The sequence below is a fragment of the Melanaphis sacchari genome, unplaced genomic scaffold, assembly GCF_002803265.2.
Source record: "Melanaphis sacchari strain LSU unplaced genomic scaffold, SCAv2.0 Contig31_pilon_pilon, whole genome shotgun sequence".
Taxonomy (NCBI): domain Eukaryota; kingdom Metazoa; phylum Arthropoda; class Insecta; order Hemiptera; family Aphididae; genus Melanaphis; species Melanaphis sacchari.
Window position 1 is genome coordinate 4,596,140 of NW_020271193.1, and position 15,594 is coordinate 4,611,733.

Genomic DNA, 15,594 nt, shown 5'->3' on the forward strand with positions numbered 1-15,594 from the left:
TTACTATTAAAGTTTTTTTATAATTTTTATTAAAATAATACACGTCTTTTAAATTAATTAGAATGTTAAAAAATACAGTATTTTAAATTTCAATAATTTCTATTTTATAAATAAGTCGTTAATCTGTAAATAAGTGCATCCATTGAAATGAGTTGTTATCAAACAATTAGATTCAATTAAAATACATGTACAATAATGAACATAATATACTATCATTTATCAGATAATACTGTTAAATTTAACACACAAAACACAAATGAAAATGTGAACAATTATCTAATTTTTAATTAATGTTAATTATTCCCATACATTATATGTTAGTTCCTAAACTATTGAATTTCAAAACGTCTATAGAAGTTTATAACTATAAATAATAATATAATTATAAATGATTCTTTGTTTTAATTTTATACATTAATGTTAAATATTATGAAATCGTTAAAAAAATAAATTTTCCTCAGTAGCTATTTTTAATAGCTGTATACTTTAACGTAAATAACTTGGTAATTTAAATAAACTGTATTTTTTAACTGAAAAGCATATTGAACAATACCGTCGTCCGTCAGTCAGTAGCTTATATACACATTATAATATATAAAGTGAGAAATATTTAATAAATATTTTTAATTGAAATAGTCATATTGAATTGATTCAACTGGATAAGCGAAAAGGAGCGTAAATTGCGAACTACTATAAATTATATATTCTTAAACGTGATAGGCTATTAATGTTTAATAATAATAATTTTTACAATAGCTTATTATGTATTTTTTTTTTACTAGTCAAGCATAAAATTAATATTTAACTAATCATATTTACACAGTGTACTAGATACATATATGTAGTAACTAGTAAGTCATTGACATTTTCATTGATTATTCAGGTCTATTATAATTTATAACCATTTATTAAAAAGAATAATTGGCAAATAAAAATAAATTATGAAATAATATTCCAACAAAATGTTTGTATTCATAATTTTCAAATGTCATCGGCCGTTACTTTACAACAACAATTTATACCTCATAATTAATAAATAGTATAAAAACAACACATAGACAAAAACAAAAAAAAAAAAAATAATAATAAGAAAATTTAAATAATTTAAAACTAAAATAATATATGTACATTTAGTGACTTTAAAAAAAACAAAATCAGCAATAAGACAAAATGTTATTATTAAATATGAAACCCAATTTAAAATAGTTTTGTAGTTTAAAAATTTAAATAACAATTAATTTTTACGCAAAATAATTAATATTAAATATTAATTGAACACGACTGAAACAAATGTAGAGTAAGCATAACATTATATTCATACAAGTCCGTGTATTAGAATAATTTTTAGGTATAATATTGAGTCAAATAACGTTTATTGGAGCTTAGTAATTTTCATTGCCAGGATCAATCGATTATGACTGATACTGTAACATCATGCACAAATAGTTTAAAATAAATTCATTAAATTATATTATTGTACACAAAGGAAATATGACTATAAAAATGTTTAAATTGTTGATAGAAAATGGTTTATTTAGTTACACGCAGATTGGTACATGTCCAAAAAAAAAAAAAAAAATTTATCGACAAGTACAAAAATTATCTTATCATTAAAACATCGTAATATGATGCTATGCTATCTCATAAAATAAAAACTTTTAAGGTTGCGGTGAAATTTAAATTTATTAAGACAATATACGGTCATTGTGTACGTAATACTAAATCTGTATTATATTATACCACGTATGGTGACTGTACAGTGTATAGGCATATTTATCGGTTTATTTCCGTGAATGGTAATCATTGTTAAAAATCTTCTAAAATCTAAGGTTACCACAATAGTTGATTGTAATATAAATATATATATATATATATATATATATACATATATCACAATACAGCTATGTACCTATACAGAATATAAGAACGATAAAAATATAATAATTTTTCGTAACATTTTGAATTGTATAATAAATTGCATTGATGTTATTCCCAGAAATTCTCAATACTCATCTCATTAAAAAAACACAAACAAAACACACGTGTACGTCGTTTTAGAGACAAAAGAATAAGAATAAAACAATACTATAACTATCATTCCTCTACTTGTGTTATTGATCACATCGCGGCAGATGAGGTCATGGTGATACATAATTTTAAAACAATGTTAATATATTACTATTTATCACGATTAGTATTGTAAATTATTGTTTTAATTAATAATGTAATATTTTTTTTTTTTTAATATTTGATTAGTATAAAATTAATACAGACTCATATTATACGTAATATAATGTATATAAAAACACAACATGTATATTAGTACCTATATAAGTAATAATTATTTTAGCTTATATTAAGCGTTCGGCATAATTCATAATTGTAGACAGTTATAATCCGTTAAATGTGTTTTTTTTTTTTTTAATTCCAAGGAAAACTTGTCAATAATTGTATCAACGCATAAAAATTGCCATATAGTATAACGCTACTATTAAATATATAATATTATGTGAATTTACTTGAGGGAAAAATACGAGGAAATATATTATACAAAGACGATGACAATCGATAGATGTCAAGGGCAAAAGTGTATATACACAAAAATACACAACAGCTCTTGACAGGATCGAGTAAAAGTTCAAGACGTCGTCTGGCTAAAAATCAAGTAAGTTTCGTCCACATTCGATAACGATAAAATACACAGGCGTATACTCTGTTTTATAATATACTATTTGTTAAATAAATATGGTCTATGATTTTTCGCGATAGCTTAACGGGAAAACTCAAAATAGTTTATATTACAACACTATAAAAAAAATTTTAAAACTTTGCAGTCCGGTCCTGAACATACGATTATTATATAAAAATAATTCTGACTGGAAGAAAGTAAATAAGTATAGAGAGAATCGAATATATTTTTTCGTTTGATCTCGAATATGCATATTTATATTTCCATAGCCACTCAGCTCAGGGTCATTCTTCCTCGTAACATAACCGGTTAAAACAATAAAACGGTTCATCTCGATCTTTTCTCTCTTATTTTTTCTACAATCTGTGCCATTATTACACCACCCCTAATGAATTAATATTCTGTACTATTTTTCTTTGTCACTCCACACATCGATCATAGCATTATCATCATCGCTACACTCACCCTCTATTCCGTTTAATTGTCCATTGTCCAACATTCCTTGTAACATAACTGGCCCCACAGCACATAATTTTTATTACACAATTTACACATTTAATTTGTATCCTCAAAACAGCCATTCTTTTGCACTACTTATATTAGGTACTTGAAACAATTGACTTCACACACTTTATCATGTCATCATTTTTCATCTTAGTCTTATCGTGTTTCACCTTGTCAATTTTTTTCGATTGCTTCCTCCAAAAAATGAAAGCATACACAATATCCTCTGTTCTATTTCTACTAATCTTTAGACCCTTTTCTTCAAGCTCTTTAGACCCTTTTCTTCAAGCGCTGTTCTCAACTATCCCAATAAATCGTTCGCTCCATAAATTAAAATATATATTTTAAATTATATGATTATAATATAAATATGTTTATTATTTATAATATATTAGTTTTTACAGTATAAGTGTGATTATTTTATCATAAACCAATTTGAAACATTTCGCTATGTATAAAAGTAGTTTTGTATGATTACATACTTTTTTTTTTTTTATATTTCATATGATAAATTAAAATAAGTAAAAAAAATAATTAATTTTGAATTCTTTTATTTTCCATGATATTGTTTTTTCACGAATAAAGAATCATTTTGTATAGAATTCCACGAGGAAAATACTAACAAACCATTCATCAGCTGACTGCATGGATATAATAGCCAATAATTATAAACGATACGGATATCGCATCTATACATATCTATTTACGTATCTAATAATAATATGCGATTGGATTAAAAGCGAGCAAATAATAATGTATAATCTATAAAATTACTGCGCAACTAGTTAGTAGCTACCTACTATATAACAGCTTACGCCTTTTGCTCGTATAATAATATAATTGAATGACACTATTTTTTTGTTTCGCAGTTATGTAATTATTATAATTGTAAAATATACAGATAATTTAATTATATATAAATATATATTTTTTTTTTTTTTTTTGGAAATTTATGATATATTACATTTTTAAAAACACGAACTACCTCCGGGAGTGAATTCAAATAAACAACTTTAACTATACCGTCCACCTGTATTTGGGAGTCGATTTCACACGCCCATGTAATAAAGTATAATAATTCAATATTATATCTTGTAAAAATTTTTTATCAAAATCAACAGTACCTACACATATGGAATTAGTACTAAAAATGTATTTGTTTTTAGAACTACTCGAATAACGGTAAATTTCTCAGAGCTTAAATTGTCAATCTTATGTCACTATGTCACACCAAAAACAATTACTCCTACAGTCCTAACTGTATCGAATGAGGGGAAAGCCATCTCTCTATATCATTAGTAGACCACGTAAGTCTCATACGATTCTATTATTTACGTGCTGTATAACGGTAGGTAATCATCTTGCAAGTTATAAGGCCATAAGGGATGTACTATCTCTGAAGAACTCCAACAACGGCGTAAACAGACATAGTCAACCGCAAGTCATTCACATATACCATAAACATATATATCAATCATACGATTATGTGACAGGTAATGAACACACAAGTTAAATCAACTGAATGCTCTTTTTAGCCAATTCATACAACATATTTTATATATTTTAAGATGAGTTTAAATCTATAACTAATCCTCTAATCCCTTTACTCGCCATTCTGCTCACAACCAATTTTAAATTGATAAAATCTAAATATTATAAATAAATCGTATTCCTCAAACTCTCTTGTTATGATATGGAATCCTACACTCGAAACGATCTCAAAATAAAAATAATAAAAAAGTGGTATATATAAGACAATCTAGATTTTATATCATTCCATACATAACGATCTATGTAGTATATTAATTTAACACGTAAAACTATATTATGACGAAGTATCCGCACAAGAAGGCTTCTCCATACTTATTTTTCATGTAATTATTTATTGCATTGATTAACCTACGAGTACTTCACTGATTATTTAGTTTTTGTAACAGATAACATATAAAAAATGTATTTAAAATTAAGTGTTTTGAACTTGTAACTTTGTAAATAAATAATGGTTTTTTTTTTCGTATGTTACATGATATATTTTTTTAAACGTCAAATTTCAACGCAATTATACCTGATATCTAATTTATTAATTTATACATTGCAAATATTTCACCAAAATATATAATAATAATTCTAAGATACTATTTTAGCCTTTAGGAGATATTTTTGATCTAGAGTATGGTCACATAGTATCGTAACAAATCAACGAAAGCATTCTCACTTCTGAGCAATTTATTATGCGATATTTTAATATACATATTATATATTATATAGTACATGTATATTTAAGTGGGAAATTTAAATCGATAAAAATAAGAATGGTCCTCTCACTCAACTAGCGATTGAGGAAGTAATTTAAAGACGGAAGATTTGTACATAACTATTAAATAGCAATAACTAATAAACAACAATAATGTTATACTAGAGTCTAAGATATTATTCTTCGTTTATTACCTATGTAAGTTACGTCACATATCGAATAGGGAACGTAAGTATAGTGTCGGTCATCGATCTTTATACTTGCGGGTATATGACGCATATTAGTAAAAATATAATACACTATAATACTATATATATTTTTCATTCAATAGATGCTGTTGTTTGTGATTTCGGGCAAAAAAACTTTCGTTGCTACTTGCCGCAGATTGAATAAACGATTATTTAGGTACATGAGTTTTATTATTCGTTTTAGTTATATACTAGGTATCAATATAGTTAGTTATTGCGTTATTAAAATAATTTAAAATATAGAATAATAATAATAATAATAATAATAATAATAATATATTATGATGTGGTATAATTTTTTTGATTAGCACTAACCTAACCTTGTGTACTAAGTACACTGTACTTACAGAAAACACGCGTTAGATGATGTAATATAATACATTCAGAGTAATTATACTATTACTATAAATCGCCACTTTATCGGTAAATGTGTTAAATTTTTTTATATTTTAAAATACAATTTTAGTCATAATAAGTTTTGAGTAGTATACTTCTTAGAAATTTATTATAATTTAAATTTTATGATTTTAATGGTGTAATATAACGGTACACCTCAATTTATAAGAAACTATTCTGTATTATATCGATATAATACTTATTCGGAAATTTAAGCTTTTATGTTGAAATTTAAATCATAAAAAAACAATATTCTTCTTAGGAATTTTAAATAAAAAATAAAATATATTGTAGTTTTTAAAAGAAATAAATTTAAACAATTTATAAAAGAATAAAAAAAATTTTTTTTTCAAAAATGGTGATCGATGAATTAAAATTATGTAAAATATTAATATTATTTTTCGAAAATCTGATACAAATTAAATAAATTTTTTGTTGTGGAGATGATGAGTATAATGTACCTAATGGGGTTATTGTCTAATATATTTCCATAATGTACATACATTATACATAATGTTATACCATAATATTAAATATTTAAAATGATTAGAAGACTTTGGTCAAATATATTACGTAGTGTAATCTACGCGGTGGTATCATTAAGACTATTATTCATATGATTGACTTATTAAAATAATATACAATCGATATTATGAAATCTTATGATTCTATATTAAAAACAAACAATATTATGGATGTATTATTTTAAAACCGATTTGTTATCAATATTAGTGCGATTTATGTTTCATTAATACCTAACAATTATTAATTCAACGCATTGATTTTATATGTATACAATAGCAATATAAAATATAGTGATACTTAAAACCGATCGTTATAAATTTTAAAACCTAAGCAATAAAACAATAAACGTTGACAATTTTTTAAATAAACGACTTAGCTAGCATATTACATTGCTCAATACTTTTGCCATTTCTAAACGTACACAATGTACATTCTTAATTAATATCCTGACATACGAGACATATATAGAAATAATATTACATAGAAATCAATTTACAAAAAAATATACTAAAAATATACAACCCAATTAGGTGATAACGTGATGTATGGAAATTTTAGCAAACTTTTTTATTAAGCTATTAAAATTAGAAAATCAAGTAATATGAATCATATTAACTGATCGGATAACCTGTAAGTAAGGTCTAAAACCATAAAGTTGTATGCAATATTATGTTAAGTTCAAAAACTATTCATTAACATAAAAAACATATTATTGCCGAATAGTGTAGATAAAAGTTAGTTTTGTCTTTCTTGCTTCAGAATTTTAAACAATTGGACGCATGCGAGTGGTCATAATTTGTTAATAATAATAGTTTTTTTTTTTTTTTTATAGAGAATGATAAAAATAAACCTTGTTAAATTTTAAACGATATTGAGAAATGAAAATATGCGTGTGTCGTAATACATTATGTATTTATGTGTACAAAATCGTTCCTATTTTTGTATAAAGCCACTAAATTAATTGCTTAACTCAATTTGTTTTTACTATATGATATACAACGTTATTACCAGTACACTGGTTCCAGTCTAAAACTTTTTAAGTTGTATCTATAGGTACATCTACACTATCTAATCAGAATATCGCGTACGTCATAATTATAACCCAAGTCACGCGCTCTTTATTATCATAATCGTCAAACAAAACAACACAGTGTAGCACTGTTGTTTCGTCGTATTGAAACCATATTTAGGTATAACAAAAACAAAAATACCGAAATGCGTAGAGCATTATTTTTGCATAAATCTAATGTTTTTTTTTCATTTTTTAAAGCACATCCGGTCATCATTCTATTAGAAACATCATTGAGGTTAACCGGATAAACTATAAAATAATATTATGATACGTTCTGTGTCTACTAATTGAGTCCCGGTATAAAAGAAAAATATACCAATTGAGTTCGCACTTGGAAAAGTAAAATAAATCAATCGAGTTCGTATAGATTTTTTTTTTATTATTTCATATCTATATGAGAGATCGTTTATTTCTATGATCCTATAGGTTAATACGAAAATACGAATGTTATTTAACACTAGATTAGTACTAACAAAAATACATTTTAACTAAAGAAAACAAAATAAAAAAATAAAGAAACTATTACAAATAAAACAATGTATCGAGATTGTAATAGCGATACATTAAAAGTTTATCACTCGAGTTTTTTTTTAATACAAGGCGCATTTGTTATTTTAAGCAACTTAATAATACAATAATATTATGTTATTAAATATTTCTAAATTAACGTAAAAAAAAAAAATTTAATTTTTAAAACCACGTCCTAAGATATTTTTCTTACAAACAGCTCTCAATTATTTGTAAAAATGTTAAGGAAAATGCTTTTTCAAAGTTTAAAGGACTCGGTTAGTATAAAAGTTATGAACTCAAATAATACCTATTGTATTTTAAATATTTTATTACTCTATTCATAAAGGTACCGGAGACAATTCGGAACTCAATTCGTTCAATACCTAAAAGGCTTTTTGGTACTCGGTTCGTAATCGACTATTTCGTTTGTACTACCGCAACAGGTATAATAATACGAGTATATTATATACGTAATCGGCATTAAAATTATCTACCATAATATTTGAGTAGGTTTGAGTGGTTATCTGGCAACAGATATATTTCGTTTGCTAATAACTATAATAAGTACCCCGCGGTTCAATTCCTCGAATATCACGCCCCCCCTTTCCACGTTTACTCCTACGGATGACGGTACCTATAATCCTTACACGGTGCACCTTACTACTAAAAGGGAGAATCGCGTACCCCTCCGTCGGGGCGTATTTTCGAGTATCTACATCTACCATGCGGCTTGGGAGTTGGGATATGATATTGTGATTTGCCACGACTTACCTAAAAGCCAGGGCGAGCTTACACTCCAGATACCGGATCATGGAGTTGAGGAACGTGGCGGGCAGGGCGCACAGCAGCCACTTGAACAGCATCCACCCGAAGTTGGGCACGTCCCTGCGGACGATGAACTTGACCATTTTGCCCTCCATGGTGGCAACAAATATGGACATGAACGTGCGGCACACCAGGGCCACAGTGTGCATGGACAGCAGACCCACCTCGGGCGTCCAGAAACCGGGCACCATGAGGTGGAGCAGCTTCTTGAGCTGGACCAGGAACTCGCGGTTGATGCCCGGCCCGGCGGCTCTCGTCCTTTTGCCGCCGGTCCCCGATCTCTTGCCGCTGCCGCCGCCGCCGCCTATCACGGCCACGGTGGAAATGGCCGTGGTGGACCCTTTGGTGTTGTTATTGTCGTTGGACTCGCCCGACGGTCGCCGCGATCCGCCGCCGTCGGGTGCCTTGTCGCCCTTGCCGCCACCGTCGGCGCCGCAAACTTTCAACACGATTGGGTAACCGATCTTGCAGCCGTACAGCAGCACGGCCGCGGCCACCACGCCCTTGCTCACGTTGTCCCGACGGATGATCCGTCCGTCCAGGTACTTGGATATGACGGCCGGCATGGTTGCGACGTGCGGTCGCGGCGGTGTGGCGCTGGCGGTAACTCGGCCGGGCGGCAGTCGGTTCTCGCGGACAAAGCGGCGTGCGTAATAGTCGCGCGACAGCGGTCTTCTATACGCAGGACGTCCTGTCTGCGCTGTTGTCAAAACGGTATTGACGACGAGTCGCACGCGTCAACGGTCATCTGTGCGCGCCGATGCGATACCGGACGTCCGGACGTGAGAGACCGACACCGATATAATAAATAATATTATTATTGCCGGTCTCGCGAGCGTGTGTCGTACGCGGAGACGTGTGCGCGCGAACGACGGCCGATCGGACCAATCCGGTCGGAAGTGGGTAATGATACGACAAAACTGGAAAAATACAATTTTATTGCAATACGACGACTGATAACACAACGAGACGATACGGTGATAAACGGAGACGCGAACGAAACAAAAAACCGCAAACGTACAACCGACCAGACTGCGCGTCGGAGTCGACGTTGCTACTGAACGATTCGGCGCGCACACGAGTACGGGCGCGTAGTGGCGTGCGTGTGTGTTTCGCGCGCGCGCGCGCGCTACCCACTCGCCGCGCCGTCTTATCCGCCGTGCGACGGCTCGGCGGCGGGTGGCGGTGGCGACCGATGCGCGCCCGACACTCCGTACGCGCCCGCGCGCCAACGTCCGTTTTCCACAAGCCTTACTCGCCGCCGCCGCCGCCGCCGCCGCCACCGCCAGCACGTCACGACACCTCGCCGCACATCCATACCGCCGCCTTACCCGTCGCCCCCACCGCCCCGACGACGTTTGAAGAGTCGGTCAACTCGTTTTTTACCATATATTAGAGCAGGCGGCGGCGACGGTGGCGACGACTCTTCCTCGCCGCTTCGTTCGTTACGATATCGTTGTTTACGTTATTTTATTTCACGAAATTATAATAAAATAATATTTTTACAATGCGGACCGGCACCGCTGCGGAATGAAACGGTAATAATATTATATATAAGTACTTGAATAAATTAAAATGCGCAACTTTTGACTCGCGATTATTATTGTGCGCGTGGTATAATACGAGGGGGGAGGGGGTATGTGTGTCCTACATGTCTGGACATCCCACGAATAAAAAAAAAAAAAAACGACCCGACGTTTTTTAGTATTTTACTCGTGCAAAGCGCCTAAGTGAAATTAATTTTGTTCGATCCCGCGACACGTTTCGAGGTATATTTTCAACCTAAGTTTACAGTGTATGTGGAATATCCAGGAATTATTCGAATTTCAACAAATCGTTAAAAGATATTTTGGAGACCCCCCCAAAAAATTACCCAAAACACGCCGCTGTGTGAGGAAGGATCACTAGGGACCCATCATGTCCCCCCTTAATTGGCTGTACCTATACGAATATATTATGTATTATTTTATCAAACATTCTGTTTTTAAATTACTAACAAAAACATGGATGTTGATAAACCAAGTGTACATTTTTAAACAGTGATAATGACAATACAACGAAATTAGTTATTTTTGTGCCCTCCCCTCTCCATTATATTTTATTTCTAAGTACGCTCTCGGTTAGGTCTTATGCGTGGCGTACAATTAATCCAATAATATAATATTAATAATAAGTAATAATTGTTGTACGTGACTGAAGTTTATGTACAAGAAAAATTAATAATACAATAATATTAATTATAATGTATTTGTGTTTTATAGACATTGAATTTTACAGATATATATATTGCTTAGTTATATACTTATATCTCTCTATCCATCATATAAAATAGTATTTAAATGTAGATAATTGTTTATTATTTTTTGTACTCTAATGACATAAGTTGTTAATGCTGTACTAAGAATAATAAAAAATAAATAAACATAATAATATAGCCCTTTAAAATTATAACATAAAAGAATTTTAAAAAAATCTTGTTTCCACCTCAAGTAATCAAGTACGACATGTGGTGAAATTGGAAAATTGCCATCGCTTTTTAGATTTTGGACGAAGCGATAAGTATATTGATTTTGCATGTGGTTTTCTTTTTTTATTTATATCAGTCATCACTTTTCTGAACAGTAAAAATGTTTAGATTCTTAACCACAATATCTTTTCTATTAGGAAATTGAATTCAGTTGGTGCTTTGGGGTCTAAAAACAAAACCAAAAATGTCTTTAAACTTTTCTTGATAGCAAAAACAAAAACAAAAAAAATATATACGAGAAAACAGAAATGTTTATGCAAAACCATTAATTTTATAATTATTCAAAAACTAATAATTGTGAATGCTTAAAATATACGACGTAAATTAAATTTTCTATGCATGATGTGGTTTTCAAAATATTTTTACTCTTTATAGGAGCTATCTATAGATATTTAAAATTTAAAATCTCAGTAAGTACTTATAGGGAGCTATATGTTTACCCTATCGCAACCGACAGATAATAAAATTAAATTGGTATAGCAACCTCGTTTAAATATGTTTTAATCGAAATAAAAATGTATTAACATTTTTATTACTAAATGTTTTTTCGTTCAATGGAAAAATACTAAATACCTAGCGCCATATGTTTAGGTTTTAATTTTTTTTCTCTAAATATCGATTCAAAATTTTTTTTTTGTTTAAAGAGCTTAAAAATGTAATTCGAAGTTCTTAATAAATTGTAATTATTGGAATTAGAAAAAAAAAGTTAACCGTTCTTCCACAATTTATTTTTTGAGATATAAAATTTAAATCATATTAATTTATAGATCAGTGTTTAAGTAAATAGTAAAACAATTTTCGTTATTTCGTACCATTTCAATAATATGATTCGTAGTGACTTGGAATTTTTACCAATATCATATTTTGTATACCTACACAACAATATTTTCAAAACATTTACTTAATTTTTAAGCTTTTATTACCTATTTTTAATACGAACCTGTCGAACCTATAAACACAATTCTATGTTAAGGTGATATTAATTCAAAAGTTAATAGTATTACATATCACGTCATAAAAATATGTTATGTACTCTTATAATTATGAAATATTACCAAATAATAAAATAAAATATGAAATATTTTCATCGAAAAATAAATCAATGCCTAAATTGTATTACTAATAGTGAAATAAGCTACAAAATATAATACTTTAATAGCAATATTTATGTAGGATAAAGTATTTTACTCAGAAATATAAGCTGATATATACCGTGGTCTTCGTTCAAAATTGTTTTTCATATGCAATAATTTATCATTGAATTCTCATCTAACATACACATTACAGTGACTAACTCTATGATAATTACACTGAAGCCTACAATACAGCAGAGTGATTACATATACTTCTCCATTTTTTTTTATTTTGGTCTTTACGAGAATAAATAATATGTTGGTAAAGCCGTGGAAACAAAAAGTTGAGACTTAAAGAAAGAAGGTTTAGAGGGTAATAGAGCTATTATAAATTTAATCACTTCCTAGTTTTAAATTAAATTTAAATGTGTGGAATATAACGAGTAATGTTATATAATTTAATATCACTCAAATTATGTCTGTGACAAATCCGCCGTCACCGTTGCTACGCAAGTCTAGTATTATATGTATAGTAACTACTAACTATAGATTAATACATTCGTGAAAATAAAAATGCCCATTAATTAAAATAAATGTTTGGAAATATCTATAGGAATAATATATTCATCATCGGATATATTGCGTATTATTTTAAATGTATGGATTAAAATAAATATTCATAAATTATTATATTTATTTAAAGTATGGTACGATAATAATTGATCATGGTTTTTTTTTAGTAGGTACCTATATTGATTAATATAAATTAAAATATTATATTTTGAAAACAATCATTCGAATTTTAACTAAAAAGTTTTTGGCGATTTAAATAAAGAATCGAAGCAACCGAAAAATACCATTAAATATTTAATAAGGCTTTAAATTCATCGTTAAATTTTTTTTTTTATAACCACCATTAAACTTCATTATTTTACTTTTTTGTAAGCATTAAACATCAGCTAGTAACAATAACTGCATTGTATATCTATGCCAATCAATAATCATGAATAAATGAATCATTTAATTTATATCTACCACCATTAGAATTTTAAAAAGGCTGTCAACCCCATTTTACACTCGCATTTTAGAAAAGGTTATGGTTTGTTTGCGCACATTTTGAAAATTAGGCAATACTCGTTATATTTAGCTTTGTATACTGCAAAATCGGAATAACATAATAAGTAGGTGCCTAAAAGTGTATTGTATACACTATTAAATATAGTTTTAGTCTATTCATGTGCCAAGGTAAGTAATAAATGTTATCCAAAGATAGACAAAGGTGACGAATCTTATTGTGTATGTATGTTTTAATTGTTTTAAAATATAACATAAATTCTATGCGCGAATAAATGAGGTTATCAATATTCATGTTTCATTTTTTAAATATATGCAAATATATCATGACTCGTGCAATTTTCAAAGATGTGTGAGCAAGCGGTGCTATTAGAAGCTTTTTTAACATAATGGTTAAGTACAAAAAAGTTGCATTATGTATAAAGATACCATATAATACATTATTTTAGTTTTTTTTTTTTTTTTAACGAAACTTATGTGTAGAAATCATATAATTATTGACTATTGATCAAAGCAAAAAATCACTAGCTGGTTTATTACTATGATAGCTATATTATAATTCATATAACCAATGATAATTAAAAATTGTATTTATTTATTAATTATATCATCAAACATAAAGATGAAAAGTATCTACATAGTGTACATATATATATATATATATTTATATATATATATATATAATATTTATATGTAATATGTATGTTTGAAAAGGTTAGATGAGTGAGTACTACTCTACTGAACATTCGGTTTTGAGTAAGTCACTATTATATTATGTCTGTAAAATTTAATTTCAATGATAAATCGTTCTATACAAAACGATTCTGAGCGAAAACGGTCCATCAGCCTATATCACTAAGTGATAATGTTTTTTTGATGAAGCTATTTGTCGTTTATTTTACTTTTAATATTATAGTAGATTGGTTTAATTTTTTCTGAAAAATAGGTATTCCATTTATTATAGGTATTATCAGTATTTCATTATTATAATAATATATATTTATACTACATTATATAACTCATGATTTATATTATTTAAATTTAATAACATCTTTCTGTTAATACTGTTATAATAGTACAAAAAAAATAAATAAATAATAGTAGGTATCTATAAATAGATAATAATTTAAAATTAATCGAAAATGTGTTGCGTACAGTAAAATTTATAATAATATAAAATACACGAAAGTTTAAATTTCCACGAATAATGATTTAAAATTATAACAAAGTATTTAACATAATATTATCGTTATTCATCGTTTAAATAAGTTCGACCAAATTGGAATTTAAAATCTGTATAAAAAATAATTGTATTTATACCTTTTTTTAGATTTTATGGTTTTAGTATGGACTACTTATTAAGATTCTTGTATTCAATTTTTAAAACTTAAGTACAAAAAAAAAAAAAAAATATAAATTGTTAACAATATTTTATTTAAATTCTAATTTTAAATGTATGTAAATACATTTTGATTAAGTACGTATTTTTAATATTTTTATACGGGTATGAAAATAATTTTTATGGGATCTTGTATTAAATGTTTAAGAATTTCTACCCAGCAAAACATTTTTATCTAACATTTATTTAAATTTTAACTAAAAAAAAAAATTAAAAATTTGTCCTGTCTATACATAACTTCAAAAGAGTTAAAATATTTAGAAAATGTTATCATATAATGACAATATTAATATATTAAACCTTTAATATAAATTTAATGTTTCTATTTTTTTTTTTTTAAATTCAATAAAATAACAAAATTTTTGAAGAAATATAATAATTATTCTACGAGTGAATATCAAATGTTTCAACATTATTTGAACTTAAAATTTTCATAAAAATTAATGTAGCTTCCTAGTAAAATGTTATTTTATATATGAGTTGAAAAATGTATAAAAA

The 15,594-nt window shown here is 28.6% G+C and overlaps 1 protein-coding gene across 1 annotated transcript in view; it reads right to left on the bottom strand.

Annotated features, from left to right (window-relative positions):
* LOC112596302 (ATP-binding cassette sub-family D member 1) overlaps positions 1-9,589 on the bottom strand; it is a 50,603-nt gene extending 41,014 nt beyond the window's left edge. Inside the window, exon 1 of the mRNA XM_025341907.1 lies at positions 8,970-9,589. Within this exon, the coding sequence (XP_025197692.1) occupies positions 8,970-9,589 (620 nt within the window). The remainder of the gene's footprint in view (positions 1-8,969) is intronic.
* Between the last annotated feature and the right edge of the window lie 6,005 nt (positions 9,590-15,594).